The 20,907-nt window shown below is 59.8% G+C and overlaps 1 protein-coding gene across 1 annotated transcript in view; it reads left to right on the top strand.

The window, feature by feature from the left end:
• The first annotated feature begins 1,541 nt into the window (after nt 1-1,541).
• NFIX (nuclear factor I X) overlaps nt 1,542-20,907 on the top strand; it is a 95,358-nt gene continuing 75,992 nt past the window's right edge. The window contains exon 1 of the mRNA XM_059696547.1: nt 1,542-1,910. Coding sequence (XP_059552530.1) covers nt 1,884-1,910 — 27 coding nt within the window. The 5' untranslated portion in view covers nt 1,542-1,883. The remainder of the gene's footprint in view (nt 1,911-20,907) is intronic.

The raw sequence follows: 20,907 nt of genomic DNA on the forward strand, positions 1-20,907 counted from the left end.
CCCAGACCCACCCAGACACCTGCGGACACTACGGCCACCCTGCCTCAATGGTCTCGTGTGAGCAGGAGCACTCCCCCTCGGGGATATTTTTACACACACACACCCGCACCCCCACACACCTGGGCACCAACACCCCTCCGACAGACAATGCATAGCTGAGCATTGCTACAGCTTCTTGGCCCAGGAGGGCAAGAAGGTGCTGGCTGCACCTGGCAGCAGGAGGGAGCTTTGTCCTGGCAGGAGCTGCCTGGGGGCTGTGGCACCACCTCCCCGCCCACCACGGGGGTCATCCAAGGGCTCCCCATGCACCCACGCCAGGGCCCCCAGCACCATCTCACCCCAGGTCATTTCTGTGTTGGAAATGGGGGGTCAGGGGCCTACATGAGGGACTACAGCCTCACCAGGGAGGGTGTGCACATGGACTTGAGGCCTCCATGCCTTTTTCTATCCCTGGAGGTTGGGCTGTGCAGCCTCTGCTAGATCTGTGTATGTCCATGATCAGAGCCAAGGATGAGTATATGTGCTTGCTGTGTGTGGGAGGGGCCTGGGTGCATGTGTGTGGCACCTGTGTGCATGACTTGGTGATACCATGAGGGGCATTATTAGTTGACTGGGTATCAAAACTGTTGTTCCGTGTGCCCGAGGCCCAGGGCATAGCTGGGCTCCAGGTGTGTGGTGTGTGTGTGTTGCTGTGGCTGCCAGTGTCACTTTGTATCTCGGTGCTCTCCTGGTGTTGTTTGGATGTATGTCCAGGTATCTGATGGTGTGTGCTTGTGTGAGGTGTGTTCGTGCGTCTCCCTTTATCAGTGTCATTCTGTGCGCCTGGGTGTGTCCTCTGTGTCACCACAACTACCAAGATATTTTGGTGCGGCTTTGCGTTTGTGTTGTGTCCATGTGTAGGAGTTGACTGCCTGGAGCATGTCAAGGTGTGGTTGTGTGATCATGCCTGTGTCTGTGTGTCAGCGTGAATCTGTACATGTCAGCAGGCCCTGCTGTGTGTATGTCTTATTGTGTATCTGTGTGAGGCCCATGTTGGTGTGTATCTGTCTGTATCTCAGTGTCTAAACATGGTTCCTTGTTGGAATGCGTGGGTGCCCGTATCATCCTGTGATGGGGGTCCTGTGTGCATATCAGCGTATGGATCATGGATTGGTTTCCTGACCTGGTGTGTGTGTGTGTGTGTGTGTGTGTGTGTGTGCAGGTGTGGAATGTGTGCCCGGGTATGTGCCCACGCTGTGTGTGCTTTGTTGTCCGAACGTGAAACGTGTGGCAATATGTTCTGTACGTGACATGTGTGGAGGGGTCCGAGCCCCGCTGTGTGCCAGCGTGTGTCTGCGTTGGAACGCGGGCCAGCACGTGTCGGGGTGGCCGTGACGGTGTGCGCCCCCGCGCGTGTGCATGCGTGCATGTGTGCGCTTGTGCGTGTGTGTGTGTGTGTGTGTGTGTGTGAGCGCCTGCCGCCGCTCCCGCCCGCCTGCCCCTCCCCGCGCCCCTCCTCCCGCCCGCCCGCCCGCTCCCTCTCCCCGGAGTGCGCCGCTTCCAAACTTTGTCTAAACTTTCACTTTCACAGCGCGGCGGCGGCGGCAGCGGCGGCGGCGGCGGCAGCGGGCGAGGGTGACCGGCCGAGCGGCGGCGGCATGGAGTAGACGCGCGGCAGCGGCGGCGGCGGCGGCGGCGGCGGACGCGAGAGGCAGCGGCAAACGCGGCGGCGGCCCCGGAGCCGGCGGGGCCGAGCCTGCGAGCGGCGAGCGCGGGGCCGCGGGCCGGGCGGGCGCCGCGCGGCGGAGGCCGGAGGAGCCGAGTCGGAGCCCGAGCGCGGCCGCCGCCGGCCGGGCCTCCCCTCGCCGCGGCCGGCCGCCGCGCTCTCGCCCGGGCGCTCAGCTATGTACTCCCCGTACTGCCTCACCCAGGTACCGGCCGCCGCCCCGCGCGACCGGGGAGGGAAGCGGGCGCAGGAGGCTGCCCCGCGGCGCAGGCGGGGCGAGCGGGCGGAGGGGGCGCGCGGCAGCCGGGGGAGTGAGCCCGCGGGCGGCCGAGGGGTGCAAGTCGTGCTTTGGGGAATCCGGGAACGCGTGCTGGCGCCCCCGTGCGCCGGCGACCCTGGCCCATGGCAGACCCCGACGGGGGTCTCCCGGGGTGGCCGGCTGCGTGCGTGGCGCTGCCCGGAGCGGGAGTGCGAGTGAGTGTGTGTGTGTGTGTGCGTGCGCGCGCGCTCGGCTGGGGTGCGGTGGGCAACGGGACTCCCGCCGATCTGTGGGCCACGGTGGCTGCACCCGCCCGGCATGGCCTCTGGCAGTGTTTGCGGGGGTGAGAGAGTGGCAGAGGGTGACCCCGAGGGCGCAGAGCCGGGACCGGGTCCGGTGTTGCGCCCAGGGGCGGGCGCAGCGTTTCCCGAGGGTGGCAGCGGCCGGCGTGCGTGGCAGCGGCCCCTGTGTGCGGCCAGGGTGCCCAGGGCGGGCCGAGCGGCCCGGGCGTCTCCCCAAAGTCTTTGTTCAGGCCTCACATGGGAGCGGGGCTAAGAAAATGGCGGGGCTCCCAAATTTCGGAGGGGCAGAGGAGGGAAGAGGAGGGGAGGGAGGGATGGGCCTGCTGCCAGCCTGGGCCGCGCCTCTCCGCCGACCCTGGACGACGCCGCTGCGGGCCCCCCTCCAAACTTTCCTCGGCGCAAACTTTCCGGTCCCCGCTTCCCGGGCTGCCGCGCGCCGGACCGGGCGGGCCGGGGGAATACCGTCCCGCCACCCAGAGGCGGGAGGGCGGGCGGCAGCCGTGGACGCCCCGACAGTGCTGCGACCACGCGTCGGGCCAACCCCGAGCAAAACAGCGCCGACCTTGGCGCGCTGCAGAGCGCGTCCCGCCTCCAGCGAAGTTCCCTGAGCAGCGCTTGGCGGAGGCAAAGGCTCCTGGGTGCCTGCCCTGCTGCCCCTCCCCGGGCTCGCAGAGGGCACGGGAGCTGACCAGAGTCCCGCAGCGGCCTTGGCCACGCTGCCTGCAGGGCCAGGCCTAGGCTGGCCACACAGGCTCTGCAGCCGGGACGCCTGGGGGCTGCCCAGCGGTGACTCTCAGCGGGACCTGCGTCTGTGGGGAATCTCTAGACCAGGCCTGGGGTCCCCAGTGTTCCCTCTGCCAGTCTGAGCCTTGTCAGCCATGTGCCAAGTGTGCCCACAGCTGGGAGCGGGAGTCCACGTGAATATGGCTGCTAGTGGGCCTGGCGTGTGGCAAGGGGCAAGAGGGTATGTCTGGGATGAGTGTCAGCCATGGCCACCCCACTCTTCTATCAACAGATGCAAAGATGCAAGTGTGTGTGTGTGTGTGTGTGTGTGTGTGTGTGTGTGAGAGAGAGAGAGAGAGAGAGAGAGAGAGAGAGAGAGAGAGAGAGAGAGAGGCTGACTCAGTTGATCTTGGAGTCTGTGTGTGGCTCCAGTGGGCTGGGCATTGGCAGGCCTGTGTGGCATGGATGTGTGTGGGGGCCCAGGGAGCAGGTTTTCCTGTACAGGTGTGAGTATGTATTCGTGAGGTGCATGTTTACACATGTGTATCACAGTGTGAGTGCAGGTGTGAGCAGGCACTCTGACCACTGTAGCAACTTGGGGACCCCCTACCTCTGTGCCTCTGACTGGCCAGTCACCCCATCTTGGGCTTCCACACGACGTTCCTGTCCATCTAGCTGGGTTTGAGCCGTGGCTGCCTTTGGGGCTATGCTTGGGAGGCCTGCTTGGCTGGTGTGTAGGGCCTGGTGGGACCAAGACGCCACACGGGAGCAGCCCCTTGCCCACCTGCTGCCAGCCCAGCTTCCTGGCCTGCCCCTGAGGCCTGGGTGAGAGTCTAGGCCCTCAGATGTCACAGTGCCCTGGGAAAGAAAATGCCAGCCGGTCCACTGTGCCAAGACTAGGAAGGGGCTGGGCAGCCCCCAGGCGCGGGGGGATGGCCAGGGCTTCACTCTGTGACACTCCAGAAGGGAGCGAGGACTCGGCTCCGCCACAGGCCCAGGCTGCGAGTGTGCCGGGGTGGCTGGGCGGGTGGCTGCAGTCTGCGGGTCAGCAGTCTGTCCTTCCTGAGAGCGACATCTCTTAGATCCAGAGTCTGTTTTTACAAAATTTTCTGCTTCCATAGTTTGCTCTGATAGTCCCCCCCCATCCTCTCTCTCTCATTCTCTCTCTTCCTTTGTCTCTGTCCCCGTCTCTATCCTTCTATATCTTTGACTGTCCCTGTCTCTCCCTGTCTGTCTCTGATTCTGCTCCCCCCTCCTCCACACATCTCGGACTCTCTGTCTCTCTCTGGCCTCCATCTCTCCCTCTCTCTCTCTCTCCCTTTTCTTTTTTCAAACCAGAATTGGCTTCGATTTTAAAGTCAATAAATGATTGAGCAGGAACGAGCTTGGAGCAGCGGGGCCCTGGCGGGGGGAAGGCGCTGTGGGCGAGGGGGAAGGGGGTGGAAATCTCCTTCTGGAAAAAGCATCGAAATCCAGGGCGGCTGGGCGCGGCGCTTGCTGGAGCTGCTGGAGCCCACTACAGCTGCAGACCCGAGTCCTCAGTGGAGGGGCCAGATGGACGGGACTCCCCCTCCAGATACACAGACGTACACCAGAATGTAGACACACACACACTGCCGCCGCCACCAAGCTGGCGGTATGCATGACCTGCTCACACTGATGTCCAGACACAGGGCCATTGGTAACTCTATGGACACAGGAGACGGGGACCTGCGTTCCCTCCCCACCCAACACACGCAAACACACACACACGTGCACACACACATCCTTCAAAATGAGACGTGTGTATCGATATCGGCTCACGGACACACGACAATACTTCCCAGTCACACTCGGATACAAACCGACGCGGGTATGTTTTCACCCCCACGCTTGCTCACACAGACTCAAGGACGGACGGACGGACGGATAGAGGGACGCTTTTCCACAATGCTGTTGGGTCACCCAGGTGTGTACACAGATAGGCACATGCTCTCAGACATGCACGCTTGCCGACATTCCGTGCCACATGGCCACACGAGCAGCGGGGTGCTTTTGTACCCTTATTTCTGTGAAGCCGTGCACAGTCATTCCAGGGGACGGGGGTGGGAGGGGGTCTCGCTCAGCTCTTTCCCTGGGTCACTGTGGCCACCTCTCTGTCCCCATGAAGCTGTTGCTCCCCGTGCCGAACCCACATGGAGCCTCCTTTATATGCACATTTTTCTCTCAGCAGTGGCCCTGCCTGCTTAATGCCCACAGCTGGGGTGGGAGGTGTGTGCAGCACGAACTGGGATGGGGTAGGCCGCTCTTGGACCTGGGTTGGGCTCCATGAGATGTTTTGAGGCTGGGCCGAGCTCGGAGCTGAGGGCTCTGCTGGAGCCATGTAGGGGGTAGGGTGCTCCCCTCTCCTTGGGAGCTGGAGCCGGGGGTCCTGGCCCAGCTAGGAATGTCTTGTGTAGACTGCAGGGTTCCCAGATGGAAGACGGAGCCGAGGGTGAGAGCTGGGCTGTACCGTAAGAGCACAGGGTTTGAGCTCTAGCTCTGTATCTTCTAATGCTGTGACCTGAAGCACAGGATTTTCCTGGTCTATAAACTGGGCAATAATAGTGCCTGCATTTCAGGCTGTGATTAGGCTCAGACACATAGCAGAGGCTCAAGGGGCAGGATGACTTGTGGTCATTTGTTTTCCAAGCAGAGGGCCGCAGGGGTCCAAGGCAGGGGTGGTGGGGAGCAGGGGGCAGGAGAGAAGAGACAGGGCCGCTGGGGACCGGATGCCTTTCTTGGGGGGCTCTGGTTGCCTTCGCCCTTTCCCTAATCTTGACCCTCGTCATCACCAGGTCCACTTTGCGTCCGGTTTCTTGGGCCTTGGGCCGGAGTGTGCAGGAGTGTGTATGCACACAGATTTGAACGGGGCAAAGGGCGAAGAGCCCGGAGCTGAGGGTGGGTCCTGATGGTGGCTTTAGGGGCACCTTTATAGCTCCAGGGTCCTCTCTACATTTGCACCTGGGCCTCGTCATCTGGGTGCACCATGGGTTCAGGACGCACGTGTGGGACCCTGTGTGAGCGCTTGTCAGGGTCCGGTGGGTATCCTGGGTGTGTGCAGGGTGGGCGTGCAGCCGTGGCTGTGGCAAAATCCCCCTGGTGCTCAGTGTCTGACCTCTGGCCTTCCCTGGGAGCCCAGCCTTTTATCTGCTTGGTCCCTGCCCGCTGCTCTGGAAGCACGAAGAACTTGGGGTCTTGCGTTTTCCTCCAGCTGGACCAAGAGAGGAGAGGGGTCTGGGCTGTCTGTGCCTCCCTCAGCGCTGAGGACAGGGCTCCAGCTGGGTGGGCGTAGAGGGAGGCCTTCACTTTCCCGCTCCCAAAGCTCTGAACGTGGAGGCTGTGAGTGGCTACCTGCTTCTCCCAGATCTGAGCGTGTTCATCGGCATCTTGGGCCTCAGAGCCCCCATTTTCTCGTGGACAGCCCTGTGGCCGCGTGTGTCTGTGCAGGTCCCCTTTTCAAGTGTCTCCGTGTCTCTGAGTATCCATTGCTGGGTGCTGCCTGTCTGAGGGTCACCCCAAGCTCCATCTCCATGTATTTAGGTGCCGGGGTGTGTGTCACTGTGTGTGTCGGGTGGCTGAGCTGGTCTTTGTGTTCCAGTACCACTGTGGTGTGTCCCTGTACAACTCTTATCCACTGGGTGTCTGACCACCCCAGGAAGGGCTGTATCCGTGTGCTTTACCACGCACGTCGACCTGTCTGCGTCGATCTGTAGGGCATCCGTGTCGTTGCTGTGCCTATGAGTCTTGCCCCCATGGCACTGTGCATGCTGGGCTTTGTCCCTGTGACCATCCATGTGTGTCGCGCCACACGAGTTCCTCTCGCTGGCCTCCCTCCGCCTCTCATCATAGTGTGAAATGCCCACTCTGGCGGTCAGGCTGGCGGCTGGGAGCATGCCGGCCTTTCCATTGCTTCCCATGAGGTTGGGCAGCCGCGGTGGCCCCGCTGTGGGCCCTGCCCGTGCCCCTGGCCTGTCATGGACAGAAGCCCGTTGTGTGGTGAGGTGCGGGTATGTGTTTGGGCCGCCCACAGGCCTCCCTCTGTCTGCCCAGTGTGCATTGATCTTGGCTTCTGCCTGTGTCTGTCCTGGCCTGGCCAGTTGGGGTGTTGGGCTGTCTCTGTGGGCCTGAGCCCGTCACCCCCAGAGCCGGGTCTGCCCTGGGTCCCACACCCGGGGCTGTCCCTCCACGGCTCCGAGAGCATGGATTTGGAAACTGAGGCCCCCTCTTTCTCTCCCCCCGTCTCTCTTTCCTCCCTCTCTTCTCCCCTCCTCCCGCTCCCTCTCTCCCTCTCTCCTGCCAAACGCGTCTTGGCTCTGTCTGAATATCTCTCCTCCTCGATTTTTGGCTCCAGCTCTGGGCGCGTTCACTAAAAGAAGAAGGACTAGCTCCCCCTCTCCCTGCCCCCCCTGCTGCCTCCCCCTTTCTGAAGAGCCCCTCTGAGAGCGGGAATGGCCATGTGCAGGGGCCTGGGCCCCCCCTGAGTGGGCTTGGCCAAGGGGGCATAAGCCTGGTGGGTGAGGGGGCTGGGGCGGGGGGACTGGTCCTGGCAGCCTGAGGGTGCAGCAGCCAGGGTGACTGTGCTGCCGGTGACTGGGCAGGCGGGTGGGTGGGTGGGGAGGGGTCGGGGGCACGGAGCTGGGGTGTCTGGCTTCTGGTGGGGCTGGCAGGCCTCTGTGAGGCGCAGCTGTGCCCAGAACTCCGAGCTGCGTTTGCCACCACTACCAATGTGGCTGCGCCAGCCGGGGAGGGGGAGGCGGGTGGCGGGCACTGCGGCGCTCCGTAGCCAATCAGAAGCCAGGGTTGCACTGGGGAGCTCTCCCCCCACTGGGCTTCACCCTGAAGGGAGCCAGGGTGGTGGCCAGCAGTGGGCAGGGGGCAGTGCCACCACCACTACTGAGGACCCTGTTCCCTTGGCTGACAGTTTGGTGCCAGCCTTCCTGGCACGGATCAGGCAAAGGGCGGGGGTCTGTCCCCACCTGAATCGGAGGGAGCCAAGCCAGAGGCAGGGACAGCACACCCCACCTCCTTGGCTTCAGGAGGCAGCAGGAGCTGGGGGTAGGGGCCAAATCACCCAGGAGGGTCTGTCCAAATACGGGCTTCAGTCAGATCACCTCGGGGCTTTATTTCAGGTCCATCTCACACCAAGTCGCACCCTCTCCCTGGCACACGCCGGCACAAAGAGCCACGCTGTCACACACAGGCACAGCACACCCTCGCACGGCACCCCTCCCTCAGCCAGGCACACACAGGTGTCCCCACACAAAGATGCTTGTTTTCACACACGGACACCTCGACACACCAGCCACACCTGAACACATCGGCTCAGGAACACTGTTGTGGGGGGAGACCCGCAGGCACACATGGTTATACAATAACGCGCCTCGAGACACACAGTACAGACACACCGCTACTGCCAAACACACAGGAGTGCACAGACCCAAAGACTCTCAGTGGGAAGCACACGGCATGAGCATGCAGTCATGCTGTCGGACCCCCAGACACGCACACAGGAGCGCCCATCCACCCCCACGACCGTGAGACACACACGAGCCCACGCACGCATGCACGCATAACACACGGAGACACTCGGTGAGACACACACACACTTGGCGGTGTCTGGAAACACTTCTGGTCGTCGCACTTGGAGGGGGTATGCCCACTGGCACCTGGTGGGTGGAGGCCAGGGATGCTGCCCAACACCCTACAGTGCACAGGGTGCTCCAGCACAGAGAATGGTCCCCAAATGTCGTCAGCGCCAACGTGGAGAAGGTCAGCCCTAATATATTGTCAGACAGATAGTAACACACACACACACACACACACACACACGCACACACGCACACAGGAGGCCAGCTGACACAGTGTCTCACACAGTCTTGCTCTCCAGGTCCAGGCACACATGGTGTGGCATGGACACAGTCCTGTGTTGCCCCAGCACACAGGGACAAGGGTCACACCCACACACACAGTCACACCTGGGTCACACCTGGTCTTGCTTGGAAATGGTGCCTGAGAGATGAGACCCGCCCTCCTCATCCCGCCCCTCTGCTTGCTGGCCCCCTGGCTGTCTCTGAGCAGCGGATTCAACCACCCCGATCTCTTCCAATGGAATTTGAAGCTCTGAATCCCTGCGCTGGTGTGTCGAAGCCTGGGAGGCCACGTGCCACCCCTGCTCAGGACACGCCGAGCCCTTCTGGGCTCAGCAGTGGGGCCAGAGGTAGGCCCAGTGGCCGAGGGCCCCACTCGTACTGTCCTGTTTCTGGCATCCGTCAGAACAGGCTGGGGTGGAGGTGAGGCTGGCTCCTGAGACTCTCCTCCTCAGGACTGTCTCACTCGTCCTCTGGCCTCTGACTCCTTATTTCTGACTCGGGAGAAAGAGCGAAGAAAGACAGCGGGCAGAATCACACCGGGAGGAAGCCTTTTGCAGGATAACAATGAAACGAGTGTTTCTCCTAAAAATCAGAGTGATGGCTAACGTGTGCTGTGTGCTCACTGGGTGGCCCCCTGGGCTGAGAGCCTTCCCAGCGTGGCTCCCCGAGTCCCTCCACGTGAAGCAGGTGTGGCAGGGTTAGCTGTGCCCGCGTGCGCGTGTGTGCGTGTGTGCGTGTGTGTGTGTGTGTGTGTGTGATAGCAGGGCAGGGTTTCTCACTTCAGCACTGTTGACATTTGGGACGTTTGCACATTATTTTGAGCGTGGGACCTCTGAGCCAACTTCCCGGGTTTGAAACCTGGCTTTGCTGTTCACTAGCTGTGTGACCTTGGGCGAGTCACTCAACCTCTCTGGGCCTCAGTTTCTTCTCACAGGGCTGTGGTAAGGATTAGAGAAGTTGGTTTACAGAACGTGTTTTAAAACAATGCGTGTGTCGTAAAGGAAGTGCTTGATCTTGTAGATGAAAAACAACTCAGAAAAGAGCATCCAGTGTCAGGGACAAGGGCTAGGAGGTGGTGGAGCCAGGCCCCTTCTCTGATCACCGTCATCCTAATTCCTACTGATGGGAAAGACTGGCAACTTATTCTCCGACCTTTCCCAAATTTCAGCGTGATCCTGCATGTCCCCATTCCCCCGTTTGAAACTGGCCCCCACTGTCAGCCCTTGAACCCTCCTTACCACTCCGACCTTCAGATCTTCTTCTGTCCAGGGCTCAGAATGAGAGTGGAAGGTTGTCCACCTCCTTTTCACCCCCACTGGCTAGACTTGCCCTCACCCCCAGGGGGGCCCAACACCCTCTCCCACACCTTGCTGGGCACCCAGCCGGAGCTTGTGTGCTGGGGGTGCAGGCGGGGGCCTGTGCATTCCTTCGGCAAATATTTACCAAGCACCTCCTGGGTGCCAGGCTCCGTTCTGGGCCCCGGGGGCTCGGTAGGGAGCAGCATCGGCCAAGGTGCCAGCTCTGCTGGGAGGGCAGACAATGGACCCGGTCAGTGAGCGAGTGTCCAGTACTGGAGAGGGCGACGTATGGGGAGAGGAGAGCAGCCAGGACCTGCTGACGTGCCCGGCAGCTGCGTTTTCAGCAGAGGTGGCCTGTGAGGCTGACTTTCAGCTCAGCATTGTCTGCCACAGAGGGAGAAGTGCAGGCCCCTTTCCCCCTCACAGGGGCAGTCTGGGGGTAAAGGGTCTGTGGCTCAGCACAGTCCCGCCACCGTCCTCCCGGAACACATGTTTTTGCTGCAGCCTGAGGTCTCCCATTATCTATACTGTGGATAAAACCTACGCTGCCCGCCCAGGACTTGGGGACAAGATGGCCGGCGCCCCTCCTGTGCAGAAACCGGGGCTCGCTGGGCACTGGGCATTCTCAACCCTGCCACTCTGCGCTTGGGGGTGGGGTGGGGCAGCTGGCGGCCCAGAGTGGCACTTCCACCTGGGCCCCTTGATTTAGCTTCCCCGGGGCGGGCCGGTTTATTTTTACCAAAGCCCGTCACCCTGGCAGTGCCAGGCAGCGCCATCTTTGTAGGGTCTTGGGGAGCTGCCCACGGCTTGGGGAGACCTGGCATTGTCTGCTGGACCCCCGGTTCTCGCTGGCCCCCCCCCCCTCTCTACCCTCAAAGCCCCAGGCATAAGGGCTCTGGACGGGGGCTGGTGGGGTCGACATTGTGGGCTGGCAACCACCATGCCCAGGCTGGTGGCATTTGGTTTGGCGCCCTGCCTGCCCGCCACCCCCCACCCCATGCCCGGGCAGAGCCGAGCGGCTGCTGCTGCCAGTCTCCATTTCGAAGCTTGGGGTGGGGGTGGGGAAGCGCTGGGTGCCTCCTGGCCCTTGTCTGTCCTGTGCCACCTGGGGCTTGTCCCCCAGGCCTGCTCCCTGGAAGGGCCCGGGCTGCTTTTTTCGTTGCCCTTTTGTAGCCTGGAGCTTGGTGACGACGCCTGCCTGGCTCCCATCTTCCTGCCGGCTTCCTCCCTCCCTCTCCTTCTTCCCTGTAATGGCTCACCATTTTGGCATCTCCTCCCCTGCCCGCTCCCAGAGGCGCCAATTTCACTTTCAAACCTTCCACCATCGCCATTGCTGGCTCTCCAGCCTTCTCCCCTGCCTGGGAGCGAGAGGCGGGGGGCCAGGCACGGGGGCACCCAGGGCTTCTGGGTGCTTATGTGTGTGTTTAGGGGACACATGCTCCAGGCTAGCTCGTGCCTGGAGTGGGGCTGCAGGGAAGGGTGGCAGAGAAGATGTGGACCCTCCCATTTCTGACGGGCTCCTGTCAGTCTCTGGGCCACCAGGAGACCAGGGTGGACATTTCTGCCCCAGCCCAGAGCCTGTGCTTCCCAAAGGGCGGCTACGTCTGTGGGATGCCCCATCCCCTCTCCCCCAAGTTCCCTCCAAGGCCTCCAGATTCCCGCTCTCCTCCCTAGAGCTAAGGTGGGAAACCAAGCTCCACGTTGGGCACTCGTGCCCCCAGAGGGCCAAGGGACTTTGGAGGAACCGGTTTATTGCCCGCACCCCCCCCCCCCCCCCCGCCAGCCCGCTGCCCGCGCCTCTCTCGGCACTAAACAAAGTTTGCTAAGTAACTTCAAATGTTATTTGAGGACGGCCTGGCCTCAGCCCAAGACGGCCCTGTGGAAACTTGCTTTTCGCTGCCGAGGCTGCAAGTATCAAAGACACACTTTCGGGGGGGGGGGTGTGCTTTGACGCTTCTCCCCCCTCAGTGGCAGGGGCTGGGCCCGAATGGGCACACAGACACACAGAGGCTGCCCCGACAGAGGGACACACACAGGCACACGACAGCTGTGGACCACAGCGCACACCCTAACACATACAACACACATATTGACACACCAAGGGGAGGGCGGGGCCCGCAGGGGGCTGCCCCCGGCCCGTGGGCCTTGGGACTCTTCCAGCTGGTGAGGTTTCTCAGAGCCTGGAGACCGATATTCTTAGGTCTCCCGGGCGTGCGTGGGTCCTCAGAAGGGTCCCCTCCCTCTCCGAGTCTGTTTCTCCAGTTGTAGAAGGAAGTGGTGGGCCTGAGTGGTGTGCAAAGTGGAATCCCACACTGATTAGGGCCGCGATTTTCAACCTTTTTTCATCTCATGCCACACAAACGACAGCACACCCCAAAATATGATTTTTGCCGATCTGACAAAAAAAAAAAAAAAAAGGGTACGATTTTGATTCATTCACACCTGATCGCTGTTGTGTTGGCGGTTGTCATTTTTCACATGACAGTCTAGTGCGGTGGTTCTCAACCTTCCTAATGCCGCGACCCTTTAATACAGTTCCTCATGTGGTGGTGACCCCCAATTTCATTGTTACAGATTGAACATAATTAAAGCATAGTGATTAATCACAAAAACAATATGGAATTATATATGTGTTTTCCGATGGTCTTGGGCGACCCCTGTGAAAGGGTCGTTCGACCCCCAAAGGGGTCGCGACCCACAGGTTGAGAACCGCTGAATGGAGGTCAGTGCCCCTGACCTCACAGTCAGGCATTGCCTGTTGTGCAAACCTGGCCGCACACCAGTGTGTGTGGCACACCGGCTGAAAACTGCTGGGTTAGGAGGATGCCTGCTTCTTCTCATCCCTCTGCCAGGACTGACTTGAGGAGTGAGCCCCTAAATTGCATAGGGTCTGAGCACAGGGCCTGTCAGAGCATGGCTGCCAGTCCTGACCTCACAACCTGATGTGTATCTACCTGACTGGAGGCCCTGGCCCTGATCAGCTCTGGGTTCTCCAGAGAACCAGGGGAATGTCTTTTCTCACCTTCTCTCTCAATTTCTCTCCCAGCGTTTCTTGCTTTCCCCAGATCCCTCCTTTTCCTGGTCTCACTAGCCCTGCCCAGGCCTGAGGCTCAGCGAAAAGCGTGGGGAACAGGCTCCGGGTGTGTGTCCCTCACCAAAGCCAGCCAGGCCCGGGGCCCATGATGCCCCAAGGTTACTGATGACCCTCCTGGCATCCCACAGACCCAGGCACCGGAGCTGACGCAGCAGGTGTAGGTGAGGCTCTATCATAGGGTCCCTCTGACCTGTCACCACCCGAGGTTTGCAAGCAGATGGGGTCCTGATGAACACGATGGAAAGGCCAAGGCCCCAGGGGCACTGGACTACCCCCCCAGTCCCCAAGAACCTCCCGTCTCACTGTCAGCCAGACCCTCACCCAGGTCGGTTTGTGGGGGGACCCCGGCCCAGCCCCACATACCCCCTCATCTCCACTCACAGTCGGTACTCGCAACACCCCACCACCCGCAGTCTGTCATACAGTGACAGCCTGTCACAGGCACTGCTGCACACCGGCACAATCTGTCGTCCACGCACAGTCTCACACACAACCTGTCACACACGCACACACACACACAGCGGCACAGTCGCACACACAGCCAGCCTCGCACGATCACACCAAGCGTCACAGCTTGTCACAGCCATAGACTCCTCACAATAAAAATAACAGCTACCAACTCCAGAGCAATTATGCCAGGGCAGCGGGCGGGCGCACGAGACCTCCTGTAACCACCCTATGTGAGGCAGGTATGAGCAATCTGCTTTACAGAGGGGGGAACGGAGGCCTCAGGGTCAAGTGCCATGGTCATGGGGCGAGAAGCGGGGTGGCAGGAACTACTTAGCCAGGCCCCCAGGGGCAAGCAAAACTCAAACCGGTCATCCTGCTTTTCAACTCCTTCCCATCCACCTGAGGCTCCCTCTCCTGGTCCTCCCCATGGGCATTCCCTTCCCATTCCCCAGATGGGAAGACTGAGGTTCTAAGCAGCCCAGCCAAGAAATGGGGGGAGGGGCCCCAAGGCGGAGGAAATCTGAGCCATGCCCTCCACCCCAAATACTACTTGGCTCCTGGCAGCCCACAGTGACTGTGTGTTGGAGCCCATTGGCTGGGGCCAGGGTCCCAGAAGGCAGAGAAGTTCTGGATCTTCAAAAGCTCTGTACCACGGAGGTATAGGGTGTGAGTAGGGAGAGTGGCAGCCACGGGCTCCCAGGCAAGTCTTTAGTCCCAAGCCTGAGCCGCTGGTGCCCTGCACCCCTACTCCCTACGGCCCTCCGCATTCCAGGGTGCTTCCTCCTCCTGTGTTGTCTGCCTTCCCTCACTTTTTCCTTCTTTGTTCCTCCCCCGCCTGCCTGCTCGTGCTCCTCGGGGCTTCCCCCAGTAGAGCTGCCAGGGCCAAAACCAACAGGGCTCCAAGGATATCCTCCCCAACCATATCCTCCCCGAGGCCCGGCAGGCCCTGCCCCCTGACCGGCGGCTCAGGGGCTAGAATCAGGGGTGGGCAAACTTTTTGACTCGAGGGCCACAATGGGTTCTTAAACTGGACCGGAGGGCCGGAACAAAAGCATGGATGGAGTGTTTGTGTGAACTAATATAAATTCAAAGTAAACATCATTACATAAAAGGGTACGGTCTTTTTTTTCAATAGTTTTACTCATTTCAAACCGGCCGGATCCGGCCCGCGGGCCGTAGTTTGCCCACGGCTGGGCTAGATCCAGGCTGGGCCCAGCCACTATGGTGGCTCCTGTGCACGTGGCCGCCTCTAGGACACTTGCAAGCATATGCGCACAGCTCTGCGTGGCAGCCTCCACGGGCACCTGGGGGCATGCGTGCCCATGTCTGACACTCCAGCGGGCCCTCCTTCTGGCATGGGCACATACACAAGCACACTCTGTACAGCGACACCGACAGGGGTCTTGAGCATGCCCTTGGCCAGTGCCCCAGACAGGGGCCCCAGGAACCGCCAGCTCATATGCACACCCAGGCCTGACAGCCCAATGGGACTGCTGGGGAGCACACAGCCCATGAAGACTCCCTCGCCCCACATCAGATGGCGTCCCAAACACACAGGAGGCCACTCTGGCCCCCAGGCCATGTTCAGGATACAGGCACTGCCCTGCCCTAGGCCCTCATGGGGGTCCCAGGCTCAGGTGGGTCGGTCGGATGCCCACACACGTGGGTCCAGGCCCACGTGAGTCCGCACCTCCCCAGCCTGCGCATGCATGTGTTTCACGTGAGTCGCACACCTGCCAGGCCGCCCTGGGCACCTGGCGCCAAAGCCACATCGGGTTATCGGGGAGGAGACTGGGATGGGGAGGACTGGTCCCACCCCTATTGCTCCTGGAGCGCCAGTCTTCCCAAATGCCCCTGGGTGCAGGTGAGCCGTCCCCGAGAGCTGCCTGGTAGCGCCCCTGTATGTGCTATATTTATACTGGAAATTTGTACCTTAATGTATATATATATTTATATGTAAGAACCCCCCCCCCCTTCCCCGCTTCTCGTCTGTACTTGGATTTTTACCACCCCTACTCGGCTTTCTCCCAAACCTGCAGAACCCATTTCCCCAGGCTGAGCCTTGGGGCCAGGCGGGAGTAGCTTTTCCCCTCCTGACTGTGCGGCTGCAAGTCCTTAGGCCAGGGACCCGCTCCGGAAAGGCTGAGCCGCACTGCTGCATCCCGCAGCCCTCCCGAATCACAATCGCCAATCCCGGGGGTGGGTGCTGGCGGCCAGACCCGATTTTTGGTGTGTGTTTGCTGTTGCTTAAATTAATCCTGAGTGACGGCCTCCATTCCTCTCCACAAAGAGACCATTTCATGCCCTCCCTTCTAGGGTGCAACTCCCATTTGCCCCCTGAGTCCAGCTTGGTGGCTCAGGCTCCCAGCTCCCAGCTCTCCTGGCCTCCCCTCAGGAGCGCCCAGGGTGCCCAGGGCGTGGAGGCCGGGTCCCTGTGCACACATGGACCTCAGGAGCGAGTGTGGGTGGGTTTTGAAGGGGTGTGAGATATCTTAAAATAGAAACACATTGCTGAGCAGAGGTGGTGGTGGAGGGAGGTGGGGTGTCCCAGGATTCCCTAGATGGCCCCACTGCCCAACCAGAGCGCTTTGATGCCCCAACCTGGCTGAAGAAAGTTACATGGTCCTCCCGCACCTCCCTTCTCAGCCCCTTTCGTGGCCCCAAGCTTTTCCAGTCCACGGTTGTGTGCCTGTGCAAACCCTAGCAGAGATGTACCGCCCGTGCCCTGTATGTGAGCCCCCCTGCGTGTGTTCACCGACAGGTGCCCACTGCCTATGGGCTCCTTGGACCTCAGGCTGTGTGTGTGTGTGTGTGTGTGTGTGTGTGTGTGTGTGTGTGCATGGCATTTCCCAGACCCCCTGCAATTGACTCATGCCTGGAGGGGGGATAGGCGTGGGTGGGGGTCATGGCGAAATCTCTCCTGGGCTCAGGCTGTGGGAAGGCTGTGTGCTTCCCACCCTGCAGAACATGGTGCTGTCAGTCGCGGCCACTTGCACTGTGTCCCACAGGGTGGGAGGGGACAGCACCGTCTCCAGGGTGTGGGCAGCTGGGCTCTGGGGCTCTAGAGTGCCGTTGGCCACCAGTGGGCTCTGCGTAGGGGCGCGTGCACGAGAAGAGGAGAAAGGTGGGAAGTGGCGCCTGGAGGCCGCTCCTTTGGGAAGTGCGTGTGGTCGGGGTTGGTTCGCTCTAGCTGATGCTCCAGGCCTTGATCCAGGAATGAGGACCACAGAAAACAGTTGCTCTGTAGACTCGGGGGCTCCCGCACTGTTCAGGCGCCGCTCTTGCCCACAGTACCGGGTCCTCGCACCTTACAGGGACCCCAACACTGCCTCCAGTAGGCCTTGCGGGCTGGCTTGGTTGGATGGTGGGGTGTTAGCCTTTTGCCACATCAAAGGCCACCGCCAGGAAGGGCTCAAGTGGAGGTGCGCGTTTTTTTGGGGTCTCTAAGGCGGGTTCAGTCTCCAGTCGCTTCAGTCGCCAGTCCTGCGCGGGTGCCTTTGCCTCAGTTTCACTCCGCCTGTGCTCACCCTGATACCGACGGGATCCTGCAGGAGAGGGCTTTGGAGATGAAATGGATGTTGGTGAATCCTGTTGTTCTGTGGCTGTTTTAAGTGCCCCAGAACCTGAGGGCAGCTTGGGGGTTTCAGTCTGGCGGGCGGCCCTCCTCCACGCGGCACTGCGCACATCTCCGCCTCCAGATCGCGGGCCTAGAAGGAGCCTCTCTCCATTTATCCCCAAGCAGCCTCGTTTTGGGGAATAAGGGCGGGGGAAATTTACCACGGGAGATTTTTGTTTGTTTTGAGGGTTGGCTGGGTTTGGGGGCGTTTGGCCTCCATGGAGCACGGGGAAGAAATGTGACTAAGTGGCAGAAAATGCGCTTTCCCTTTCCCTCTCCTCTGCCTTCAGGCCGCAGGGGTTGCGCCGCTTCCAAGAAACTTAAAAAAAAAATAAAAATAATTTCCCCCAGATCCCCTCTGGTCAACGCGGTCTTCCCTCTCAGCGCGGACTTCTTTCCGAGGCGCTAAGGCCTCCCCACCCATTGCCACCAGCCATTTTGCTGCAATTCCCGGGCAGGCCCGGGAGCGGGTGGAAAAGTGGGAAAAGATCGTGTGTTCGCTCTGTGGGCCTGACTTAACCTGTTGGAGGAGGAGGGTACGGACCCGCTGATGTCCTCCGAGCCTCCCCCGAGCTCCAGCAGCCCCCCGACTTGCAGAGAAAGCCTCCGGGGCCGCCCAGCCAGCGCCCCGGGAAGCCAGTGATAAACCGATGGCTCATCACCCCAATTACTTAAATTCCAGTTGGTGGTTTTAGGTCCTCTACCTTTTCCACGTACAGATGACTCACCCAGCTCCAGTCGGGTGGGGGGAGGTGACCCCCCAGTGCAGGCTCTCACCCTGGACCCAGAGGCAGCCCAGCCCTCCCAGCAGCAACTCCCCTGACCCCACCGAACTCCCAGACCACACCTAGCTCCTCTCCCCCTTTCATGTAGGGTCATCTTTCCCCTCTTTTTTAAAACAATATGTTAAAGGAGTTTTGTTATTTTACAAAAAGGCGTGAGACAGAGGCTGAATGATGGAAACAGGCTGTTAAAAAAAAAAAAAGAAAAAAAAGGAAAGGAAAATACGTGCCCGTGGCACTCCGTGGAGCTGGTGAGCGTTCCCTGCCTCTCTCCCGAGCTCTTTTGCTGGTTCCCCGGTGGAGCCAGGCGTGGGGCACCTGAGATCTCTGCCGCCAAACAGGCACTGTAGGATCGCAAGGATTATTATGATTTTAATAAAATTGTGTCTCATTTAGGCGCGCGTTTTTTTGCGCTGCCTCTCCTCAGAGCCCGGGTTTGTCACGGCAAATCTATAATCAGAGAAAAATACCAGCTTTGTTGAGGGTTAGAATATAACATTGGTTAATGTGTGTGGTTTCTTTTTTTTAAATAATGTTCAGCATTGGAATAATTAAAGAGTGAGAAATCACTTGTCTTTCCTCTCCCTTCGGCATTGTCTTATTTAAGAGCGGGAAGCGTGCTTTTAGGCAGAACTGGTTCGTTTCCCTGCGAGCTTTTTTCTCACCAGCCTTTCCCTCCGCTCCGGTCTGATTCGCAAATCCCCAAACTGGCACAAGCCAGGAAACTTGCAGCAGCAGCGGTGGCGGCGGCGGGAGGCAGCGGCGGGCGGGCCGTTCTCCTCTGGAGTTGGAGCCTCGCTTTCTTTTTTTACCCTCTTTCAGAGACAACCCTCTCCGCTTCCCTCCCCGCCTCTGGGCCCTGACCCACTGCCTAGTTTGCGCTAGAGCGATTTAAAAAAGAAAGAAAGGAAGAAAGGAGTCGGGCTCTGGTACCCCCGTGCCAGCCGAGGGCACGTTTCCCAGGCAGTGGGCTGCTGGGAGAGTCAAGCCGGTGTATGTGTGGGGGAGTCTCCATGCCTATTCTACACCCCCTCCCCCACCATAGGATCAGGTAATCAAGTGTTTCTAAAGATCAGAGAGCTCAGATCCCATGTCATGTTTTTTTAAAAAAATGTATTTTTATTGATTTCAGAGAGGAAGGGAGAGGGAGATAGAAACATCAATGATGAGAGAGAATCATTGCCCCTGCACGCCCCACACGGGGATCGAGCCCGAAATCCGGGCATGTGTCCTGACTGGGAATCAAACTGTGACCTCCTGCGTCATATAGGTTGATACTCAACCACTGAGCCCACCATATTTTAAATTAAGCGGCACCGTTTTTCCTTCCAGCCCCATAGGATAGAGGTAAAGAAAACGCGGTCCTCAAGAGCCCTCCTTGGCAGGGCAGAGAGCTACGCGCTTGGGATGGGCCTGGCAGTGCCCATCCCACCGCCCCAGGACGGTGCCACCACCCACAGGGTCTAGATTTGGAGCAAGAGAGCAGGCTGCAGGGCCTTCCGTGGGCACGTGGGCACGGCCGGCCTGGGGGGATGTGGAAAATAGAGGAAGGAACTCTTTGTCAGGGTTGCATGGGTTTGCTCCAGGCTGGCGGGAGGCTAAAAGGCTGCCCTAGGCTCTCCCCCAGGCGTGGGGCTGCCATGGTGCTTGGGGGAGACATGGCTGCACAATGGGAGAGGGGAAGGGGGTAAGAGATGGGGGTGAGGGCTGGTGCCCACTGCACCAGCGGCCGTGCGCTGCCTTGGCCTTGCGGAGGGAGTTATTTATTTGGTTCAGGTGTTTTTAATTAAGTGTGTTTCTCTTTTCTCCTTGTTATTCGGTGTTTGGACTTTTTAGGGATCCTTTGCATTTGTCTTTTTACATAAGCAACCCCCACCCCCAGAGGTATTGTGGGAGGTATTTTGCCTTTAAATGCTTTCTCTTTCCTGCTTTTTTTTTTTTTTAAGAAACTTAATTTTAAAATTATAAAGTAAATTTAGTGCCAGTGAAAGTGAGGGGGGGGGGAGAGCCAGCTGGGGCTGGAGCCAGGGAAGGGGGAGGAAGATGCCACAGGGCTGGGCCTCCCTCCCTCACTCCCTCTCTCCCTCCCTCCCGGCAGCCCCAGCCCAGGACTCCCTCGCTCCCTAGGTCCCCCTCTCACCACTGCCACCCCTTCCTCTCCGTGCACGGCTTTTATGGACTGGGCTGAGGGCAGCCTTTCCTGACTGCAGAGCCCCTTTCCCCCTCCATCCAAGTGTATGCGTGCCATCCATACCGGGGTTTTTCTGCTTGGTGGTCCCTGTTTGTCCCCCCCCACACACACACACACAACCTGCAAATCGGCTAACCCTGCTGCTCCGTTGGTTCTCCTGTTGACGGGGTCCGAGTTGGGCAGCCACAGAGGGGCCTGGAAACCCCTCTGCAGCGGTGAGAAGGCCTGCCGTCTTTTTATTACCCCTCCCTGTGATCCTATGGGTGCACGGTGCTCTCTGACACGTGCACGGGCCTCGGTGCTCAAATTTGAAACTATGGTGCGGGCAGGGGCTGTGTCTAAGGCATACATGCTGTGAGAACCCCACGGCTTAAAAACGCAAGGCCCACTCGGCGTGCTGAACGTGTTTTAGTTTTTAACCTGGGTGGGGTGACACAGGTGTGTTCACTTTGTGGAAATGTCTTGTGCGGCCGACTTAGACCGGTGCACTCTTCCTTATATGGGCCACACTTCAGTGAAAGAGTTTATTTTTTGAAAAAAAAAAGGGGGGGGGGGAGGGGGGGAGGCCCAGCCTCAGTAGTAAAGGCTGTGCGTTA

Source organism: Myotis daubentonii, chromosome 5 (genome assembly GCF_963259705.1).
Source record: "Myotis daubentonii chromosome 5, mMyoDau2.1, whole genome shotgun sequence".
NCBI classification, from domain to species: domain Eukaryota; kingdom Metazoa; phylum Chordata; class Mammalia; order Chiroptera; family Vespertilionidae; genus Myotis; species Myotis daubentonii.